The following is a 21852-nucleotide window of genomic DNA, read 5'->3' as shown; positions in this document are numbered from 1 at the left end:
CTGCATATTAGCTATAAAACACTAAAATGGAAAGAAAATCCAAATTTTTCCCAAGCAAATGTCAATTTTGCATTTTTAACACTTTTAAAATGTTAAGATCATATTTTTTAACGTTCAACTAAAAGAAGGGAGAAAAGATTGATGCCCCGAGGAGTTTTGTGACATCAAATGATAGGTGAAGGCAGCATCACTCCACTCTCTAGCCCATAACCACAGTCAACATTGAATATGAAAACTTTCATTCAGCTAGTCAATGGCAAATAAAAGTGATTTCAACAGCAACCTTTTAAACATAGACTAAAATCAAGTATTTACAGGAGTTTTAAACCTCAAATGAATGAATTCAAGTAGCTTTAGGAGTGTAGGTTGATAAAGAAAACATTTTTAAAGCACTGGAAAAGGAATCCATTGTTTTGAATACTTCATTCCCAAACATTTACATTGTGAGAGCTCTGGAGAGGCTATAGGGCTTTTAGCAAAAATGATAGTTAGAAATTCTTCCTTGAGAAAGTTCCTCTAGGTCACACTTGGCATAGTTCGTAAATTCAAGAACACCCCGGGTTTTCGACAAGGAGGATGGAAATCATGACCCTTCTTTCTTGGATCTGGAAAATTCAAGGGCTGTCTTCTGAAGATGATTTTCAGTCTTTTGATGTGGAATCCAAGGGAGTGACTCGTCAGTGGATCAACTTTTACTGCTATAAGCAACCTCCACAGTCATGTCTTCAAACTCCTTCCAGTCAAACAGGTAAAGCTAACAGTTCCCCGCCCGCAGAGTTCTGGATGTGCTTATAGCCGCTGCAAAGTCCAGGTACCATGGAGAGATGGGGTGGAAGCAGGTGGGGCAGTGATCAATCAATCAATCATATTTACTGAGTGCTTACTCTGTGCAGAGTCCCTGTGGGAGGGCGGCCTTTCGCTGGGCAGAAGACCACGTCAAGGCACCGACCTGGACTTCATTTACGCTGCCTTTTTGCTTTGCTGGTTTTCTTTCCTTCTGGTCCTGCCGTTTGGTGAGGATACAGACCCTCAAACTGGGGAGCAGGTGGTTTCCCTGCGCTCTGCATTTCTGCCTTTTCGACTGTGAGCCCACTGTTGGGTAGGGATTGTCTCTATATGTTGCCAACTTGTACTTCCCAAGCGCTTAGTACAGTGCTCTGCACACAGTAAGCGCTCAATAAATACGATTGATTGATTCCCCAAGGTCACACGACAGGCAAGCAACGGAGCTGGGATTAGACCAGGCCCACGCTCCTTTCACTAGGCTTCACTGCTTCAAGGCTGTATTTAAATGTTCAATTTGGCCTAATTCTTCCTAGGACTAAAGAGATAAGCCCTGGGGACCCGGGTCCCTATGGGAGGGCGGCCTTTCGCTGGGCAGAAGACCACGTCAAGCTACCGACCTGGACTTCATTTATGCTGCCTTTTTGCTTTGCTAGTTTTCTTTCCTTCTGGTCCTGCCGTTTGGAGAGGATATGGCTCAGTGGAAAGAGCACGGGCTTGGGAGTCAGAGGTCATGGGTTCAAATCCCGGCTCTGCCGCTTGTCAGCTGTGTGACTCTGGGCAAGTCACTTAACTTCTCTGTGCCTCAGTTACCTCATCTGTAAAATGGGGTTTAAGATTGTGAGTCCCACATGGGACAACCTGATCACCTTGTATCCTCCCCAGCGCTTAGAACAGTGCTTTGCACATAGTAAGCGCTTAACAAATACCAAGATGATGATTATTATTATTATTTAGACCCTCAAACTGGGGAGCAGGTGGTTTCCCTGCGCTCTGCATTTCTGCCTTTTAGACTGTGAGCCCACTGTTGGGTAGGGACTGTCTCTATATGTTACCAACTTGTACTTCCCAAGCGCTTAGTACAGTGCTCTGCACATAGTAAGCGCTCAATACATACGATTGATGATGATGATTGCCTAGTCTGCAGGACGCCCCGCCATTCAGCCCACGTGGCGGTTGGGCACGTGGACGAGATGACTACAATTCCCAGAAGCCCCTGCGCCCGCGTCCCCCCACGTGAGCCGGCCAAAGACTACAACCCCCAGAAGGCCGCGCGGCGCGCTCCCGCCCGCCCCTCCGCGGAGGGGAGGCGTTGGCGGGCGCCCTGCCGGTGACGTCATCAGTGCGCGCCGCCGGGGGTCGCCATGGAGGTGGGCGCCCAGGAGGATGGCGTCCCAATGGCGGCCGCCTCCAAGCTGTTGTCCCTCAGCGGCGTTTTCGCCGTGTACAAGCCCAAGGGCCTCACGTCGGCCAAGCTGCTGAACCAGCTGAAGCGGAAGCTGCTGGCAGGTACCGCTCGAATCCCGGCTCCACCACTTAGCTATGTGACTTCGGGCAAATCACCTCACTTCTCTGGGCCTCAGTTCCCTCATCTGCAAAATGGGGTTGAAGACTGTGAGCCCCACGTGGGACAACCTTGATTACCTTGTATTCCCCCCAGCGCTTAGTACAGCGCTTGGCGCATAGTAAGTGCTTAATAAACACCAACATTATTATTATATATATGTATATATGTTTTTACATATTCATTACTCTATTTTACTTGTACATATCTATTCTATTTTTATTATATATATATGTATACATGTTTGTACATATTTATTACTCTATTTATTACTCTATTAATTTTACTTGTACATATCTATTCTATTTTTATTATATATGTATATATGTTTTTACATATTTATTACTCTATTTTACTTATTACTCTATTAATTTTATTTGTACATATCTATTCTATTTTTATTATATATGTATATATGTTTTTACATATTACTCTATTTTACTTGTACATATCTATTCTATTTTTATTATATATATGTATACATGTTTGTACATATTTATTACTCTATTACTCTATTAATTTTACTTGTACATATCTATTCTATTTTTATTATATATATGTATATATGTTTTTACATATTTATTACTCTATTTTACTTATTACTCTATTGCTCTATTAATTTTATTTGTACATATCTATTCTATTTTTATTATATATATGTATATATGTTTTTACATATTTATTACTCTATTTTACTTGTACATATCTATTCTATTTTTATTATCTATATGTATACATGTTTGTACATATTTATTACTCTATTTATTACTCTATTTATTTTACTTGTACATATCTATTCTATTATTATATATATGTATATATGTTTTTACATATTTATTACTCTATTTTATTTATTACTGTATTACTCTATTAATTTTATTTGTACATATCTATTCTATTTTTATTATATATATGTATATATGTTTTTACATATTTATTACTCTATTTTACTTGTACATATCTATTCTATTTTTATTATATATATGTATACATGTTTGTACATATTAATTACTCTATTTATTACTCTATTTTACTTGTACATATCTATTCTATTTTTATTATATATATGTATACATGTTTGTACATATTTATTACTCTATTTATTACTCCATTAATTTTACTTGTACATATCTATTCTATTTTTATTATATATATGTATATGTTTTTACATATTTATTACTCTATTTTACTTGTACATATCTATTCTATTTTTATTATATATATATGTTTGTACATATTTATTACTCTATTTTACTTGTACATATCTATTCTATTTTTATTATATGTATATATGTATGTATTTGTACATATTTATTACTCTATTCATTTTACTTGTACATATCTATTCTATTTATTTTATTTTGTTAGTATGTTTGGTTTTGTTCTCTGTCTCCCCCTTTTAGACTGTGAGCCCACTGTTGGGTAGGGACTGTCTCTATATGTTGCCAACTTGGACTTCCCAAGCGCTTAGTACAGTGCCCTGCACACAGTAAGCGCTCAATAAATACGATTGATTGATTGATATATATATATGTATATATGTTTGTACATATTTATTACTCTATTTTACTTGCACATATCTATTCTATTTTTATTTTATATGTGTATACATATATATATGTTTGTACATGTTTATTACTCTAGTTATTTATTTTACTTGTACATATCTATTCTATTTATTTTATTTTGTTAGTATGCTTGGTTTTGTTCTCTGTCTCCCCCTTTTAGACTGTGAGCCCGCTGTTGGGTAGGGACTGTCTCTATATGTTGCCAACTTGTACCTCCCAAGTGCTTAGTACAGTGCTCTGCACACAGTAAGCGCTCAATAAATACGATTGATTGATTGATATATATATATGTATATATGTTTGTACATATTAATTACTCTATTTTACTTGTACATTTCTATTCTATTTTTATTTTATATGTATATATGTTTGTACATATTTATTACTCTATTTTACTTGTGCATATCTATTCTATTTTTATTTTATATGTATATATGTTTGTATATGTTTATTACTCTATTTATTTTACTTGTACATATCCATTTTATTTATTTTATTTTGTTAGTATGTTTGGTTTTGTTCTCTGTCTCCCCCTTTTAGACTGTGAGCCCACTGTTGGATAGGGACTGTCTCTATATGTTGCCAACTTGTACTTCCCAAGCGCTTAGTCCAGTGCTCTGCACACAGTAAGCGCTCAATAAATACGATTGATTTATATATATATGTATATATGTTTGTACATATTTATTACTCTATTTTACTTGTACATATCTATTCTATTTTTATTTTATATGTATATATGTGTATATGTTTGTACATATTTATTACTCTATTTTACTTGTACATATCCATTCTATTTATTTTATTTTGTTAGTATGTTTGGTTTTGTTCTCTGTCTCCCCCTTTTAGACTGTGAGCCCACTGTTGGGTAGGGACTGTCTCTATATGTTGCCAACTTGTACTTCCCAAGCGCTTAGTCCAGTGCTCTGCACACAGTAAGCGCTCAATAAATACGATTGATTGATTGACCTGTGTAATCAGGCAGCACATGGCAAACATTTTATTTTAAGAAAAATGAAAAGTTTCATAGAGTGTTAGGTATTGTAATTATGGCTGTTTTTTTCCTGAAAAAAAGCCAAGTGTTTTTTTGCCTGTAGCATTGTAGCATTTGATAAACTTCTTTTGCAGTATGTTTTGCTAAACGGGTTGCCAAACAAATAAAGGCAGGTAGAGTATTAGGTTAGAAATCTAGTTCCAATAAATACTTCACTGTATTTGCTGTCCTTCTTTGCGGTTCCCAAAATGAGACAAACAATATAATGTAATTTTTTTAGTGTCCTGGTAAATTATACAAGTGGAGAGTAGTATCATTTATATACAACTCAATAAACAATGCTAATTATGCATTGTGCCTTCAAGATGTTATTGTTGCAACTGGTCATGGTTTATCATTTGTTGACCCAATCAAACCTGAACAAAGTCTCCCTGAATCTCTCCAGTTCAGTCAGTGGTATTTATTGAGTGTTTATTCTGCAATCTGACAGGCAACAATATTGTGTGAAACCTATTACCATAGGTCAGGGGTATTATTTGTTGATCTAATCAAACCCAAAGAAAGTCTGTCTGAATTTCTCCAGTTCAGTCAATGGTATTTACTGAGTGTTTACTATCATAATAGGTTTTTCACATTTTTTAGTTTGAGGATTTATAATTTGCAGGCAGCATTATCATAGTTTTTCTAAAACAGCAAACTGATTACATTCATCTTCCTACATTTTCACTAGCTTGTTTTCATTTCATTCTTTTAATGTCTGTCTCCCCCTCTAAGCTGTAAGTACTTTGTGGGCAGGGAATATGTCTACCTAATTCTGTTGTATTGTAGTAATAATAATAATAATGGCATTTGTTGGGTGCTTACTATTTGCAAAGCACTAAGTGCTGGGGAGGATACAAGGTGATCAGGTTGTCCCACATGGGGCTCACAGTCTTAATCCCCATTTTACAGATGAGGGAATTGAGGCACAGAGAAGTTAAGTGACTTACCCAAAGGCACACAGCTGACGAGTGGCGGAGCCGGGATTAGAACCCATCACCTCCGACTCCCAAGCCCATGCTCTTTCCACTGAGCCATGCTGCTTCTCTCCCAGGCACTTAGTAGAGTGCTCTGCACACACAATAGGCACTCAATACAATAATAATTATAATGGTATTTGTAAAGCACTTACTATGTCCCAAGCACTGTTCTAAGCACTGGGGTAGATACAAGGTTATCAGGTTGTCCCATGTGGGGCTCACAGTCTTCAATCCCAATTTAACAGATGAGATGAGGCAAAAAGAAGTTAAGGGACTTGCCCATAGTCACACAGCTGACAAGTGGTGGAGCCAGGATTAGAACCCATGATCTCTGACTTCCAAGCCCGTGCTCTTTCCATTAAGCCAAGCCGCTAAAAACCAGTGATTGATCTGGATAGTTTTGTTTTTTACCCTATTTCAGCTTGAGATGAGTAATTGCAAACATTTTTCTTTTTCGTTTACTCATTAGAAGCTGGAATATCTTTCCAGCATGGAAAGAAAAGGAAGAAGCAGGCTCTGAAAATTGGACACGGAGGGACTCTGGACAGTGCAGCCACAGGAGTTTTGGGTAATCAGTATGACTGTATGCCAAGCGGAAATGGGATTTACCTTTAATGAATGTCTTCCAAAGGCTGGTGAAGCTTTATTGTAGTTTGGTGTTGTAGTTCCGTCTTTTAGATGGTCCAGAAGCTCACACAGCCATATTGTGACACCCGATGTATGTAACCGTCTTGATTAGAAATGGTCTTTGGGGACAGGTCCGAAATGACATATATTAATTTGATTTCAGTTTCCTCACCTGTGAAGTGGAAGTTAAATACCTGCTGTCCTTCCTGCATAGATTATGAGCCCCATGTGGGACAGGGAATGTGTCCAACCTGATTAACTTGTATCTACCCCAGGGCTTAGAACAGTGCTTGACATCATAGTATAGTACAGTGCTCTGCACACAGTAAGCGCTCAATAAATACGATTGAATGAATAGTATAAACACCATAATTATTATTGTAATATTTGCACAATACAAGTAATAGTGTGATGGACAGTTTCTTCCTGAGGAATGATTTGATTCCAAGCAGTAGAAGCAGCTGAAACACTAGTTGACTTTGGCATTTACTTGAGCTTAACACTTGCTAATACTTTGTCTCATCCTATGTTAAGTTGATCCCTTGATGTATTATTTTTCATTTTACTTGACTGAACCCTTCTGGGTACTACTCATCTTTAAATGGTCCATTAGCTACAATGATGACTTCTAGTTTCTTAATAATGAACTGGCAAAGACTTCAGTAATAGACACTAGAGCATGGTTAATGGTTAATTCTGCAGTCCTCTTCATTGGTGCCCATAGAAAACATCAGTCTCCTAAGATCCCACAGGAATGTATTAGCCATTGAATTGTCAGAGAATTCATTGTATACAAATCATCGGTTAAATAGTTTTTTGCCATTTTGTGACCCAGCCAAGTTAAAAAAGGAATAGTGTTGTCTTTTAGAAATATAGTTTACTTTTAAAATGTGTTGGTCACATGAGCCCATTTGTGGTGCCTGAGAGGAACAATGACAGATAATGAGTTTCCAGAACAGAGCATTAACATCATTTCTCTCTTTCGTTGGCAGTGATTGGAATTGGAAAAGGAACAAAAATGTTGAGTGGACTGTTGTCAGGTTCCAAGGTAAGGAGTCTCAAAGTATCTTATTTCATAATACCTTGAGGATCAGCCTGGCCTAGTGGAAAAAAGACCTGGGTTCTAATCCTGGCTCCACCACTTGCATGCTGTGTGACCTTGGGCAAGTCACTTATCTTTGCCTATTATCTGTAAAATGGAGATACTAAGATCACCCCAGCCCCTTCTGTAAAAAGTCTTATACCCTTCTCTTTTCCCATCCGCAATCATTTTCAGTGTCTGTTTCCTTCTGTCGACTCTAAGCTTCTTGTGGCCAGGGATCGCTTCTACCAAGTCTGTTGTATTGTAATTTCCCAAGCCCTTAGTGCAATGCTCTCCATACTGTAGGCCCTCAATGAATTGATTGATTGAGGAATGAAGGGTGGGGGCTTTGGTGTAGTGTGGTGTAGTGGGAGAAGTTGGCTGAGAGAGAATTGATGGAGTGTCATGCCGCAATTGGTCATGAGTTTCCACTTTGCCTGGCACATAGTAAGCTCTTAACAAATACCTTTTTTAGAAAAAGAGGGAAAAGAATAGGCATTGGAGGTTTTGAGGGGTGGGGAGATGGCTGCAGAGCACTGCTTTCGAAGAATGATCCGGGCAGCAGAATGTAGCATGGATTGAAGAGGGGAGAGATTGAAGTCAGAGGAGGTACTTAGTATGACAAGTCTCTGAAACAGTGTGGTAGCCATTTAAATGAAAAGAAAGGGGCAGTTTTGGAAAGCGTAGTGTTCTTGTTTGTACCTTAACTGTGGATTCAGATATGTTTTGTTCCGTAAAATACTGGAGGCATGTCTTCTGACCTTGAGAAACTCCGTAGGCACTTCCCAGGGTCAGGAATGAGACCTGTTTTCAGTTGGTTGGTGTATAACATGGGTTAAGGTGGAGGGGACATTCTTCCCCCGAGTCCTGCATTATTTCAAGAGTTTACTTGTTCGGAACTCAATTTTTTCTCAGCCCTTTTTCAACAAGTAGGTGTGATAAAATGCCTACGGCGTCTGAGTGCCACTTTCCATAAGTAGCACTCCCAGTTAGCTACCCTGTTATAAATCATTATTATCTCACCTACTGTTTTGACGTCTAGTTATTTTATAGTGAAAAAACAAACTACAGGCATCGAGATTTAAAGCAGCCTAGTCAAGTCTGTAAAATCAACTCCTCCCAAATTGGAACGAACTCATCTTGCATAATATAGAAGCCTTATTAAGCCTCATGTCCAACCCTTTTATGATAAACAAATAATAATAATAACATAATAATGATAGTGGCATATAAGTTCATTCAGAAAAGAAGTAAAGAAAATATTATTTCTAGTACCCTGTGATTGGATTTTCATCTTTCATCTCCTACACCATCCCTAATTCCTTGGAAACCTGTAAATCTCAAATTTCACCTGTGCTAGTAGAATATAGAAAGAAAATTCCAGCTATAACTAGATAACAGTACTCCATTCTTTGGTGTCGCATTGCTCAGAAACTGTTTTCTGAGTTTTCTTAGTTTTTGCTATTTATACTATTATTACCTTCCCATTCTAGATTAAATGCTTTGTGAGCTATCTTTCACCTTTGATTTAGTCTTCGTAGCTTAAAGGTATTCACTTTTGGGGTTTCTTAAACCAAGGTATGGCTTATAGACAGTTAATTCCTTCAACATAGGTGAAAGGTATCGGTGAATATAGAAGTATTTGGGGCCTGTGCATATGTCTTTAACATGGTAGGGAGGTCAGAATTTGATATCTTTCACAAATATCAAATTTCAAATATCAAATATCAAATTTCACAAATTTGCTATCTTTCACACTTGTACCACAAATATTCTGAAATTGCAGCCGTTGTTAGTATTTATGAAGTACTTATTAAACACTTAGAATGAACAATAACTCAACAGCAGTTTTGGTCCCAAAATAAGTTTGGGACCTGTTGGTTTGAGCACTCTGAGGTGACTCAGGACAGTTCAAGAAATGTAGTCAGAGGGAATCCCTAACAGGTATTCCAAGGTTGTTGGGTTTTTTTTTAAATCAAATGCTTAACTTTTTTTCCACAAAGAGATTCCCAAGTGTCCCACCAAAATCAATCAATCGTATTTATTGAGCGCTTACTTTGTGCAGAGCACTACACCAAGCCCTTGGGGGAGTACAGTACAGCAGAATTAGCAGACACAATCCCTGCCCATGACGAGTTTACGGTCTAAAAGCAAAGCCTGACACCCTGAGCTACAAGGATCGACAAAATAACCCAGAAGGAAAGATGTTAAGGGCTGAGTCATCTTAATACCAGAGTAAAAATGGAAATTATTCTGTTTTGTTTTCTCTGTGATTTGAAGTGGCTCATTTGGACATTGTGTTGAATTTGTATGAAGCAGTCTTCCAAGGCCTCGTGTGACCAGTAAAGTTGATTATTTCCAGGATCCATTATTAAATGAGTAGCAATGCTTGCTGAAAAATCCTTGATTAGGCTAGGGCCTGCTCTTGTGCTCCAGGAATCCCCTGAAGGTGTCTGAAGATCCTGCCAGAAGAAGAGGTCATTGTAGCCTAGTAGAAAGAGCACAGGCCTGGGCATCAGAAGACGTGGGTTCTAATCCCAGCTCTGACACTAGTCTGCTGTGTGTCCTTGGGCAAGTCACTTAACTTATCCATGCCCTCAGTTCCCTCATCTGCAAAATGAGGATTCACTACCTGTTCTCCCTCCTACTTAGACTGTGAGGCCTATATGGAACCTCAGTCAGTCATGTTTATTGAATGCTTACTGTGTGCAGAGCACTGTACTAAGCACTTGGGAAAGTAGAATGCAACAAGAAACAGATACATTCCCAGCCCATAATGAGCTTACAGCCTACATAGGGACCTGATTATCTTGTATCTCCCCCAGCGCTTAGAACAGTGCTTGATACAGAGTAAAGCGCTTAACAAATGCCACAATCATCATCAACATCAAGAGGACGTAGAAAATAGAAATTTTAGGGCTTTTGTTTAACAGAAAGGAGAGGAGAAAGATAGGTATCAGGACTAAAGAGGTCTGTAGAGAGAGCACAGAAGGCTTTGGTCTATATAGCAGTGTATGTGAGGAGGTATAAAAATTGAAAGTGAGGGAGCCCACAGCATTTATTTGGAAGTGATCTTTGGAGGAACTATTTTGGCAAGTAGCCATATAGGAAATTCAAATACTATCCCATTAGCTCACTAAATTGCTTCCGTGAAAATTGTGTAAACGAAGTGTAGTTTTCCACAGGAAACCATGTAAAGGGGATATGTTCACAAGGTCAAATAGTAAACTAAATAATAAACAACTTTGAAATAGGTTTTCTTGGTAATCTCTGCACTTTGATTTGCACCCTTTATTCCTCCCACCCTCCTCCTCATAGCATAAATGTACCTAGCCATAATTTATTCATTTATATTAACATCTAAACCCTACTTTCCCTGTAAGTAGGGAACGTGTCTACCCACTCTGCTGTATCATATTCTCCCAAGCGTTTAGTACAGAGGTTTACACACAGTAAGCGCTTAATAAATGCAACAATTGACTTTTTTATGTGTACATATGTAAATGCCAATCCTAATTTTCATAGTGCCACCTTTCATGTCCTAGTTAGACATTTTACAACAAACTGATCTACCATTATTTGTGGTAGACAGCTATAATTGTGTATGCTGTAGTGAAGTGGGCCTCAATCACTGTCAAACCAATCAGAATACTCCACTAGAAAAGATGAGTAGGATGTAAGCAAAAGTGAAGTTTGCAGTGTTTTCTCAAAATTAGACAATGCTGTAAGGAATAATGGCACTAAAATTCAGTCCTGTTGTCAAGGATTATAACGGGATGGTGGTACTTCTGAGAAAGATGTCAATTAAAATAGAAAAATCTGTACGTGAAAAATGGCAGCCCAAGGGGTAGATTATGTCCTGCTACAAGATCCCTGGGTGACATCCACCCCCACTTTGGATAAGTAAATCTGGTTCCCAGCAACTAGGAAAGGAACCTCCCTTGCATGAATTAATGAAGCATGCCTGTATTTGCTCCCCACTGGTAAAACTTGGTGTTCTTTCAAAAGCTCCAAATTCTGTTTGTTATTTTGGAAAATGTAAGTGGTAATCACTGATCCATCTTTATGCAGAGCTCCAGGACAGTAAGAGCTAAAATTGTGTGTTGACAGCACATGATTTCAGACCATTGGTAATTGAATTCTGTTACTAATTACAAAATGAAAAATTTATCAACATATAGTCATGCACCTACACGTCACTGGACTTGAAAAATGGGTAGAAAAATGAAATTTTCATCTGACAGAGGGTTTATGTGATTTACTCATAGAAACCAACTTGATGGAAAGTATGAATTTATAAGTAATTTTAGGCAAGCTAAACAAGAATGAGAAGTAGCATGACGCTTGTGTAAATGGTTCTGGGAACTGGATGTCTTGCTGTCTTTAGAAGTGAGCCCGCAAGACTCAAATGTGATCTGGCATTGTGATTTCTCAGTTGTACTGTTGTGATTTTGTCTCAGAGTTTGCAAAAAGTGAGTGACTGTGCATTAATTCATACCTGAAAGTTACTTTGAAATATTAAAATTTGGCATCGAGTAGAAAAGGGTGAATAAGCTCTAAGATTATACCCCCCAGACCTCCGGCTTCGTCCCCTCGGCCTCCCCTTGCCCCTTCTCCAACCCCATACAGTGCCTGGCACATAGTAAGCACCAGCTGTCAGCTGTGTGACTCTGGGCAAGTCACTTGACTTCTCTGTGCCTGTTACCTCATCTGTAAATTGGGGATTAAGACTGTGAGCCCCACGTAAGACAACCTGATCACCTTGTATCCTCCCCAGTGCTTAGAGCAGTGCTTTGCACATAGTAAGCGTTTAACAAATGCCATCATTATTATTATTATTGTTAACGGGAGAATTCTTAAGGAAGAGACATTAGAATGGAAGGTGGCCTTTGTAGATAAATGGAAGCAGCCTTAGAGCAGCATTTATGCTCCTGCAAAAGTGTTTTCTTTGGTTATTTTGATGAGTTAGGGAGAACGGTTGAACAACTATTGGAACTTGGGAACTTGTACTTCCCAAGCGCTTAGTACAGTGCTCTGCACACAGTAAGCGCTCAATAAATATTGAATGAATGAAAGAACTATTGGAATAGCAGAGCACATTCATCATTTATTTAAAAATAAGTTTCCCAAATCAGTCAGTGGTATTTAAATGCTTACTATGTACAGAGCACTGCTCCGAGTGCTTTAGAGAGTACAGTAGAGTTGATAGAAACAATCCGCGTCCTCAAGGAGTTTACGGTCTAATGGGAGAGATAGACATTAAAATAAATGTCTATAAAATAAAAAAAAATAGAGAAGCAGTGTGGCTCTGGAAGGAGCATGGGCTACGGAGTCAGGGGTCATGGGTCAAATCCCAGTTCTGCCACTTGTCAGCTGTGTGACTTTGGGCCAGTCACTTAACTTCTCTCCCCCTTCTAGACTGTGAGCCCACTGTTGGGTAGGGACTGTCTCTGTATGTTGCCAACTTGTACTTCCCAAGCACTTAGTACAGTGCTCTGCATACAGTAAGCGCTCAATAAATACAATTGATTGATTCTCTGTGCCTCAGTTACCTCATCTGTAAAATGGGAATTAAGACTGTGAGCCCCACGTGGGACGACCTGATCACCTTGTAACCTCCCCAGTGCTTAGAACAGTGCTTTGAACATAGTAAGCGCTTAATAAATACCATTATTATTATTATTAAATTACAGCTAAAGGAAGCAGCATGGAATAAGGATATGTACATAAGAGGTGTAGGGTGACTCCCTAGTGCATAGGTGATGTAGAAGGGAGGGAGAATGGGCAGGTGGAGGAGATGATAGGTTAGTCAGGAAAGGCTTTGTAGAGGAGATGTGATTTTAGTAGGGCTTGGACGGTGGGGAGAGTGGTGGTCTGTGGATATGGTGGGAAGGGAGTTTCAGGCACTTAGTACGGTGCTGTGCACACAGTGCTCAACACAATCCATTGATGGAAAGAAGCTGGCTAAAACTACAGGAGTAAAAGTAAACTTCACGATGAGATTTTTCACTATCTTGTTTAAGCGACTGTTATATTTTGGGGGTATTTTAACGGAAAGCAAACCTTTTCACCTTTTGTTTTTATTTTGTTACTAAAATTTTGTTAAAATGTTCTATTTCCATTTTGAGACATACCTTTACTCCATTGTAGCCCCTATCCGGTTGGGACCAATCAAGGCTCATCAGGCCAGGTCTGCTGCTATTCAAGAGCCAAGGCTAGAGAGCCTAAGTAGGCATAGCCTAGGGGCCGCGGTGACAAGGTCGTTTCACCCACCTAGGGGATTATAAAATTGTAACAATGTCCTCTCCTGAGCATGTCTGATCTATCGTGCATCAACTTCAGCACTTAGCATGGAGACTTTCACACAATAAGCACGTAACTTGAACCCAAACTGATTTATTCTTCCTCTTCTCAGTTCTCCGTAAATTAAAATATAGTGAAGTTTTTGGGCTAGCTTCTATAGGTTCCCCAAGAAAGACCAAGGTTTAAGAACAAGGATGACAGTCATAAAGATGAAAAGATATGGTCATCCTGGAATTGGAAGGCAAAAATCTAATTGTTGGGTAAAGTGGATAGAGTTATACAGTGATCACTCCCCAACGTCAGTATAAGGTAGTTCAGTTATAGAAAGGAGATGATGCCTCATCAGCTCTCGTTCCTCTCGCAGGGAAATAGAGTAAAAGGAGAAGTTAGGTTTTTTTATTAAGAAACAGTTTAGAAATTCTTTCATTTAACTTGCTCTGCCCCGAAACATGTAATCCTATACAAGTTTGAATTTTGCTTTTAAATAGTTGAACCTTTAGATTCTTTATTCTGCAGAGGACTTACAAAAGTCATTTGGGTGTGTAGACAATTAGACGCAAATTCAGTCCTCCCAAAGTCTAACAATATTTATTCCCTGGCGGGGAGTTAAGCCCTTTAGCAAGAGTATTAACGCTATCACATCACCCTGTGGTTTAGTGCATGGCTGCATTTGTGCTGTGCAGCAATGCGATAAACCTGGGGTACTCTAAGAAAGTTAAGGCTCCTCCTCAAACACCTGGTTGTTGTCCCGGAGAACACGTAAGTGACGGAAGAATGGTATTTCCAGCTTGGCTTTAGGGTTAGGATTTTCCTTGTTGTCACTGGTGGTGTCAGCTTAGCATGGAGCAGCTTGGTCCTGCCTCTTCACAAAACAAATCCAACAATAACCAGCATACTGACAATGACAGGGATTGATTGCAGAATCAGAAGCAGAACTGATGCTTTTGGAGCCCAGACCACTCGTTCCATCTCAGAGCCCACCCAGGGAGCCCCGAAGGGTGCCCGTACCCGATTGACAGTTGGCATTTGCTCTCCACTTCCAGTTCTCTTTCCTCACCAGCTTGACACCCAGTGAGGCTAATGCCAGTTCTTCCCAGAGGCTGACAGGGGTAAGCAGCTAGCAGCCTGAGGCAGCAGCCGTCAATCAAGAGGCGCATAAGAATACTGCTCTGTGGTCAGATGCCCCACTGTACAAGCTCAGGTATAGTCCTGACCAAAAAGTGCTAGTTCCCAATCCTCCTAACATTAGCTGGCAACAGCCATTAGGACCGTTAGGAAATATGGATTCTGGGGGCCTTTTTTTTTCCAATTTACCATTAAGCTGCAGACAGCCATTGTGTGTTTAAAAAACTATTCACTCTAAAATTGATTTTTTGCATCATATTGCTAGAAATATAGTGTACCTGCAAGGCGGAATTTTCCATCAAAATCTTTCCTCAAGACTGCTGTTTGGGAAGAATTTTTAAGTGTATCTCTTATTGATTTACTAAAATGCATGTTTTGCAAACACATCTTGAATCATCCTTGGCTGCCAACGTAGACTTGTGGATTGATTGTTTTATTTCTTAGGATTGCCTAGAGCCACACAAGACTTGAGGAAAAATGTTATGTGTGCAGCACACACCTTCCTTTTATTAAGCACACTATTTACCCAAAGCCTGATTTGCTTGGACTTATTTCTCTCTTGCAGAAGTATGTTACCACTGGACAACTAGGGAAAGCCACCGATACACTGGATGCTACTGGGAAAATAACAGAAGAGAAGCCTTATGGTAGGAAATTAATACTGCTATATGTGAGAAGTTTCTAAATTTGTCATTTTATTCCCATCAGTGTGCTCTACTTTGTCTGTAGTGTCACATTGGCAAAGGGCACTGTTGGCCAGTGCTATGCACATAGTAAGCGCTTAATAAATGCCATCATTATTATTATTATTATTCTACTTCTTTGGTGAAATGTGATCAGGGGAAGATCTGTGTAGTAGGATCCAGCCATTTTTGTGGTTGTGACTCCTGCATCATGGTGGCAGCTCCACGAGGTCCAGGTGGGCATGAAGCCCAGGGCTTGGCACTGTGGCAGGAAACTACTTCCTCTGTTGTGGCCATGGTTACCCACCCCAAACTCTGCTATTTGTCTTCTGTGTGACCTTGGGCAAGTCACTTCACACCTCTGGGCCTCAGTGACCTCATCTACAAAATGAGGATTGAGATTGTGAGCCCCATGTGGGACAGGGACTGTGTCCAACCTGATATGTTTGTATCCACTACAGTGCCTGGCACATAGTAAGCACTTAACAAATACAATAATAATATAACAATAAGATGATGACTCCTCATTTGGCTCCATAGCCCAGTCTTGAAGCCCAGCATAAGGTGTTGGAGGCAAAGATGGACCCCTGCCTCACCTCTGGCTTAACGGGAATGAACTGGGACCCAGTGGGCGAGCTGGAGATTCCTCGCAGCTGCCCAGGGAGGCCTCTGGGCACTTCTTTCTCTTTTCCAACCCCCACCCTGTCCCTGGAGGCTGGCAGGGGGGTTTTGACATCATCTCTGGTGGGCTAAAGGTACCTGATGGGACTTAAGAACATATCTGTAAAGTATGTCTCCCCCTCAAAACCGTAGCTCTATGTGGGCAGGGAACGTGTCTACCAACTCTGTTATATTGTACTCCCAAGTGCTGAGTACTGTGCTTTGGCCAGAGTAAGCGCTCAGTGAATCCCATTGATGATGATGGGGCCCGTTTCTTTGCTCACCAAGGTCCAGAGCTACATTGAGACCTTTTCTCTCCTTCATTAGGCTGTGCGGAAAACCCAGGGCTTTTGGAAGGCCCCGCTGGCGACCGGAGGGCACTTCCGCTTCTGGATGCCACGGCCCCTCAAAGCATTCACTGCTCAAGTCCACCTCTCTGCCCTCAAATTAAACTGTTGACACCCCGACCTAGCTCCACTGTAGGGTCCTAAAGCCGTTGCTTTAGTGTCACCTAAGAACTCATCATTTCATGGCAAGATGAGACCTCCAGGAAAGAGAGTCAGTCCATCAGTCAGTCATCAACACTGAAGCATTCCCCCTTTGAACACAGCTTTGATGGGCTGGACTTGTGAAATGATGGGTAGCGGCAGTATCCCCACCTGACTGCTTGTAGTGAGCTAAAGTAGAGCACACACTAACAGGGAAGCCAAAACAGTCTTAAGTTGCAGTGACAATTTGAGCCTAGAATTCCCTCTCCCTTTAATGCCCGACTGTCCTTCATTCTCCCCATCTTCAACCCCCACCCTTAAAATCACATTTCCTTCAAGCGGCCTTCCCAGACTGAACCCTTCATGTTTTCCCTATCCACCCTCCCCTCAGTGTTGACTATGAACTTGACTTTGTACCCTTTAAACACTTTGCTGCTCACTCCAGCCCACAATACTTGTGCACATATTGTTATAGGCTGCTCTTTCCCTTATCTGCAATCTATTTTAATGCCTGCCTCTTACTGTGTGCAAAGCACTGTACTAAGTGCTTGGGAGAGTACACTATAACAAAAAACGGACGTATTCCGTGCCCATAACGAGCTGGCAGTCAGGAAACAGAGAAAAGATCTAGATATTTAAAACTTCCTCCATGTAGTTTTATCCTCTCTTTGGACGTTTTAGGGTAATGTTTGAGATTTGTTGTGCTTTTATCAGTATTTACCTGCATTGGCAAGATATTTTTTATCTGTCCTTAAATTGCTTTTTGAAATGGTATTTGTTATTGTTATTGTTACTACTACTAATAATAATTTATTGAGCACTTACTGTGAGCACAGCACTGAACTAAGCACTTAGAAGAGTACAATATAACATTTGTTACATGCTTACTGTGCGCCAGGCATGTACTAAGCCGGGGGTAGAGGCAAGCTAATTAGGCTGGACACGGTCCATGTCCCACATGGGCTCCACAGTCTTAATCCCCGTTTTCCAGATTAGGTAACTGAGACACAGATAATTTAAGTGACTTGCCCAAGGTCATACAGCATAAACATGATGGACCCAGAATTAGAACTGAGGTCCTTCTGACTCCAGGCCTGTGCTCTGTCCACTAAGCCATGCTGGTTGTCTGGATCATTAAAGCTAGAAGATTTATTTCTACCTTCATAAATTTCATGGACATATTTCCAAGAACATTTCCAAACATGCAGATGTATGTGATGTGAATAAGAACCAGCCATAGCTCTCTTACCGTATATCATCTAGAAAATGATTGAATAAATGAAGAAGACAGGGAAGACAAGTTTGCATCTTATTGATATTTTAGCTTGGAGCAAAATTTTATGGATTGATGTTAAAGCTTTTGGAGGTAGATTTTAAATGGAAGTGCTGACATCTGTAGCTATAACGTTTTGCTGCCATTAAAGAGTAATGTGGCTCAAGTTAGTCTCATATTTGTTGACTTCAAAAAGTTCTTGTGACTTTGGGGTATAGTCCAGACAGAATCTGTCATATATTAGGGCTTATTAAGAAGTTGAATCTGAGTAGTTGCTAAAATTTTGACTCACTGTATGGCTATCTTTGTAGTTTGGATGATATTACTAGCTAATATGTGGTTACATAAAATTTTTATTTGTGTGTATTTGCTCTCCCACTTTGCATAGCACATTCTCTGAGAGTAAGACTCATGTCTTAAACTGTTATTTGTAAGTGCTCTGCATGCAGTGACTACTCAGTAATCAATCATTAGCATTTATTAAGTGTCTGCTGTGTGCCAAACACCTTACTAAGAGCTTAGGAGAGTATAGTAGAGTTCAGAGACATAATCCCTGCCCTGAAGGAATTTAATAACTAGGGAGAAAGCAGGTAGGACAGAATCCCATCTGTGTACTACAATACTCTTGATAGATTGTAGATAGATTGTATAAGACATACTGGACGCATAAAATTTAGCCATCATTGCCTGTTTACTTGGTTTGATGTCTTTCTCCCCCATTCTGGACTGTGAGCCTGTTGTTGGGTAGGGATTGTCTCTATTTGTTACCTATTTGTACTTTCCAAGCATTTACTATAGTGCTCTGCACACAGTAAGTGCTCAATAAATACAATTGAATAAATGAATGAAATTCCCTTTAATATCTGGTAATCATGTAACTCATCCTTATACCTTTGCCTGGTTGACAGAATTATTTTTGGAGAGGACTAATGCTATATCTTCCCTAATCATCTGACGACTCCTTGACTGCAGCTGCCTAATTCTGACAACATACTATCGCCTGCTTAGAGACTTTGAAAATGTATGAATTCGCTATTCATTATTTTTTATTGCACCCATAACTGATTTATGAACTACTGTAATATCACAGACAGCTGGCATTGCATAGTGGTGGCATCTGCTATATGGTGAATTTGAAAGGGTTCCCTCTCCACCAGGACAGTATTAACTGTAATTATGCTTTAGTGCTGGTGTAGAGATGGATTTTTGTCATGGAGTAAGCCTTCATTAGTATCGTGGGCACCCTTCTGTTTGAAAAGAATTTTTTTAAGGACTTGAATTAAAGCCTAACTAAAGAGAAGAAAGCTGCCTTTGTAATGGCAATATCACTGACTTACAGTAAGCTCTGAGCTTTGCAGTGTCCCTCCTTCTTTTTAGTGTAATTTTAGTCATTTCTTCCTATTCAGCTTTGGAGCATCTAGGTCAAACTAAGGTCACGCTGTCTCTTGGGAAGGCTTATATTAAAATTTGTGGTTATAATCCCATTTTGACTTTTTAAGAATACATTCAAGCTTTGAAAGATGGATAAGGCAAAGGCTTATGGAACCATAAAAACCCATTCATTTCAGATCTTGTAAAGTCTTTGCCACAGAAGATGAAATATAGCGAATGAGTGTCTGAATAAACCTGCCCAGCCATGTTTCAAAGAGGAAAAAGAATTGTGTCTAGGGAGACATTGGGTTCCCCTCAAATATTGTTCCTTGTCCTTTGACTGTCATCTCCGCAAAATATTTTTTTACTCCTAATCCATCACAGTGATGTTGGGATTCCCAGGAAAATATCAGAAATATTAATAATAGGATACTTTTTGGAATTTTACTTCATTAATATTATTTTGTATTTATCTTAGAAAGATATAATTCCTTAGAAAAATAATTGGTCTGATCAAACACATTCTGAAAACAAAAGCTAAAGGTTTTGGATGTTTTAGGTAAGGTGGACTGTTCTAGCCAGACGGTAAAACCTCACAAGATCAACATCATTTGTATTAATCAGTGGTATTTATTGAACATTTGCTGTGTGCAGAGCACTATACTCAACAATTGGAAGAAAACATTACAATAGTAAGCACAATCCCTGCCCCCATGGATTTTACAGTCTAGTGGTGGAGCTTACTCCAACTTTGGGAGATGAAATTTATCAAGCCAAATCTAATTTGAATTCAGCAGGAAGTTGGTTTGAAAGAAAAATACAGATGAGGGGAAATCAGCCAAGGTTACAACAAATGCTTTTAAAGCTTTAGGGTGGGGGATCTTTTACCTCTTGTATTTTTTCACTATGTGTTTCCTGATCTCCACCATTGGATTGTAAATCCTTCTACCAGTGGTATTTATTGAGTGCTTACTGTGTGCAGAGCACTGGACTAAGCTCTTAGGAGAGTACGTGTTCCCCCCCCCACAAGCTCATGGTCTAGGGAGGGAGACAGACATTAATATAAATAAATAATGTATAGCTATGGACATGAGTGCCGCGGGGTTGGGGGAGGAGGAGGAGGGAGTGAATAGCACATGCCCAAAGGATAAAGGGAGCAGATCCAAGTGCAAACTCACTGAAGGTGAAAATCATGTCCTTTATTCTAGTTATGTGCTCCCGACTCCTAATTCAGCACACCGTACACAGTAGGTGCTTGATAAAAGCTTTTGATGAGAAGGCATGCCTGAATCGACTTCAGCTTGAGCTTCAGCAGAAAAAAGAATGAAACTCCTCAAACAGAAGAAAATTTAAATTGAAGAGAAACTGGCATGTCCAATTCTTCTAGTAGTGGCGGTTCTTTTCTTGTAGAAGCCCATGTTATGGAAACTCATGATGTAGTTCTCAGCAAGTCTGAGGGCGGCTGGCCCAACCATTTTCTCCAACACTGCCTTGCACTCTATCCTATAGAGCCTGGCGTTGCTAGCTCCTTATTTGCCACTGCATTCTAGTGAAAACATATCCTGGCAGAAGAGTGTGCTGCTGAGGACAAACTGAATTGACCCTAGAACTTGCCATACTGAGCTTCCACTGATTTCAGCAATAGCTCTAGAAAGCCAGGCAGTGAAGTCAGCAGGCCTTTTTCTCCCCCATCCAACCCCCTGATAAATGCATCCTGTTCTTTTACCACATAGCTCAGCATTCAGGCCATCCTAGCAGCAGCATCCCAGCAATTGCTGACATGAAGCAGCCATGGGAAACAGAGAGGTCTAATGGGTAGAGTGTGGTCCTGGGAGTCAGAAGGATCTGGGTTCTAATCCCAGCTCAGCCTCTTGCCTGCTCTGTGACCTTGGGCAAGTCACATTACTTCTCTGTGCCTCAGTTACCTCACTGGAAAATGGGGATTAAGACTGTGAGCCCCATGTAGGACACGGACTGTGCCCAACACAATTTGTTTGTATCCACCCCAACACTTAGTATATGCTTGGCACTTTGTAAGCGCTAAACAAATACCTCCATTTTTATTACCATTACTATGAAGTCCAGAAAGCAAACCGGATTGGGGGCTGATGGAGGGAGGAAAACAGGAGAAACAGGGAGATGGGGAAGGCCAGAGAAGAGAAGGCAGTAGTTCTTCCAATCGATCGCTCCTCTTCCACATAATTTTAACCTTAGAGCTGAATACTTGCCCAAGGATTCCATTTAAATGAAAATTGTATTATAAATGTCATTTCAAGATCCTAATCCCCTTATTTTTTGACCCATGATTTAAGA

The 21852-nt window shown here is 39.9% G+C and overlaps 1 protein-coding gene across 1 annotated transcript in view; it reads left to right on the top strand.

The window, feature by feature from the left end:
* The first annotated feature begins 2147 nt into the window (after positions 1-2147).
* The window catches only part of TRUB1 (TruB pseudouridine synthase family member 1), a 33478-nt gene continuing 13773 nt past the window's right edge, over positions 2148-21852 (top strand). The window contains exons 1-4 of the mRNA XM_038758703.1: positions 2148-2292; positions 6398-6496; positions 7548-7603; positions 15630-15711. Of these exons, the coding sequence (XP_038614631.1) occupies positions 2148-2292; positions 6398-6496; positions 7548-7603; positions 15630-15711 (382 nt within the window). The remainder of the gene's footprint in view (positions 2293-6397; positions 6497-7547; positions 7604-15629; positions 15712-21852) is intronic.

Source organism: Tachyglossus aculeatus, chromosome 16, assembly GCF_015852505.1.
Source record: "Tachyglossus aculeatus isolate mTacAcu1 chromosome 16, mTacAcu1.pri, whole genome shotgun sequence".
Lineage (NCBI taxonomy): Eukaryota > Metazoa > Chordata > Mammalia > Monotremata > Tachyglossidae > Tachyglossus > Tachyglossus aculeatus.
This window is presented reverse-complemented; position numbering and strand designations above follow the sequence as displayed.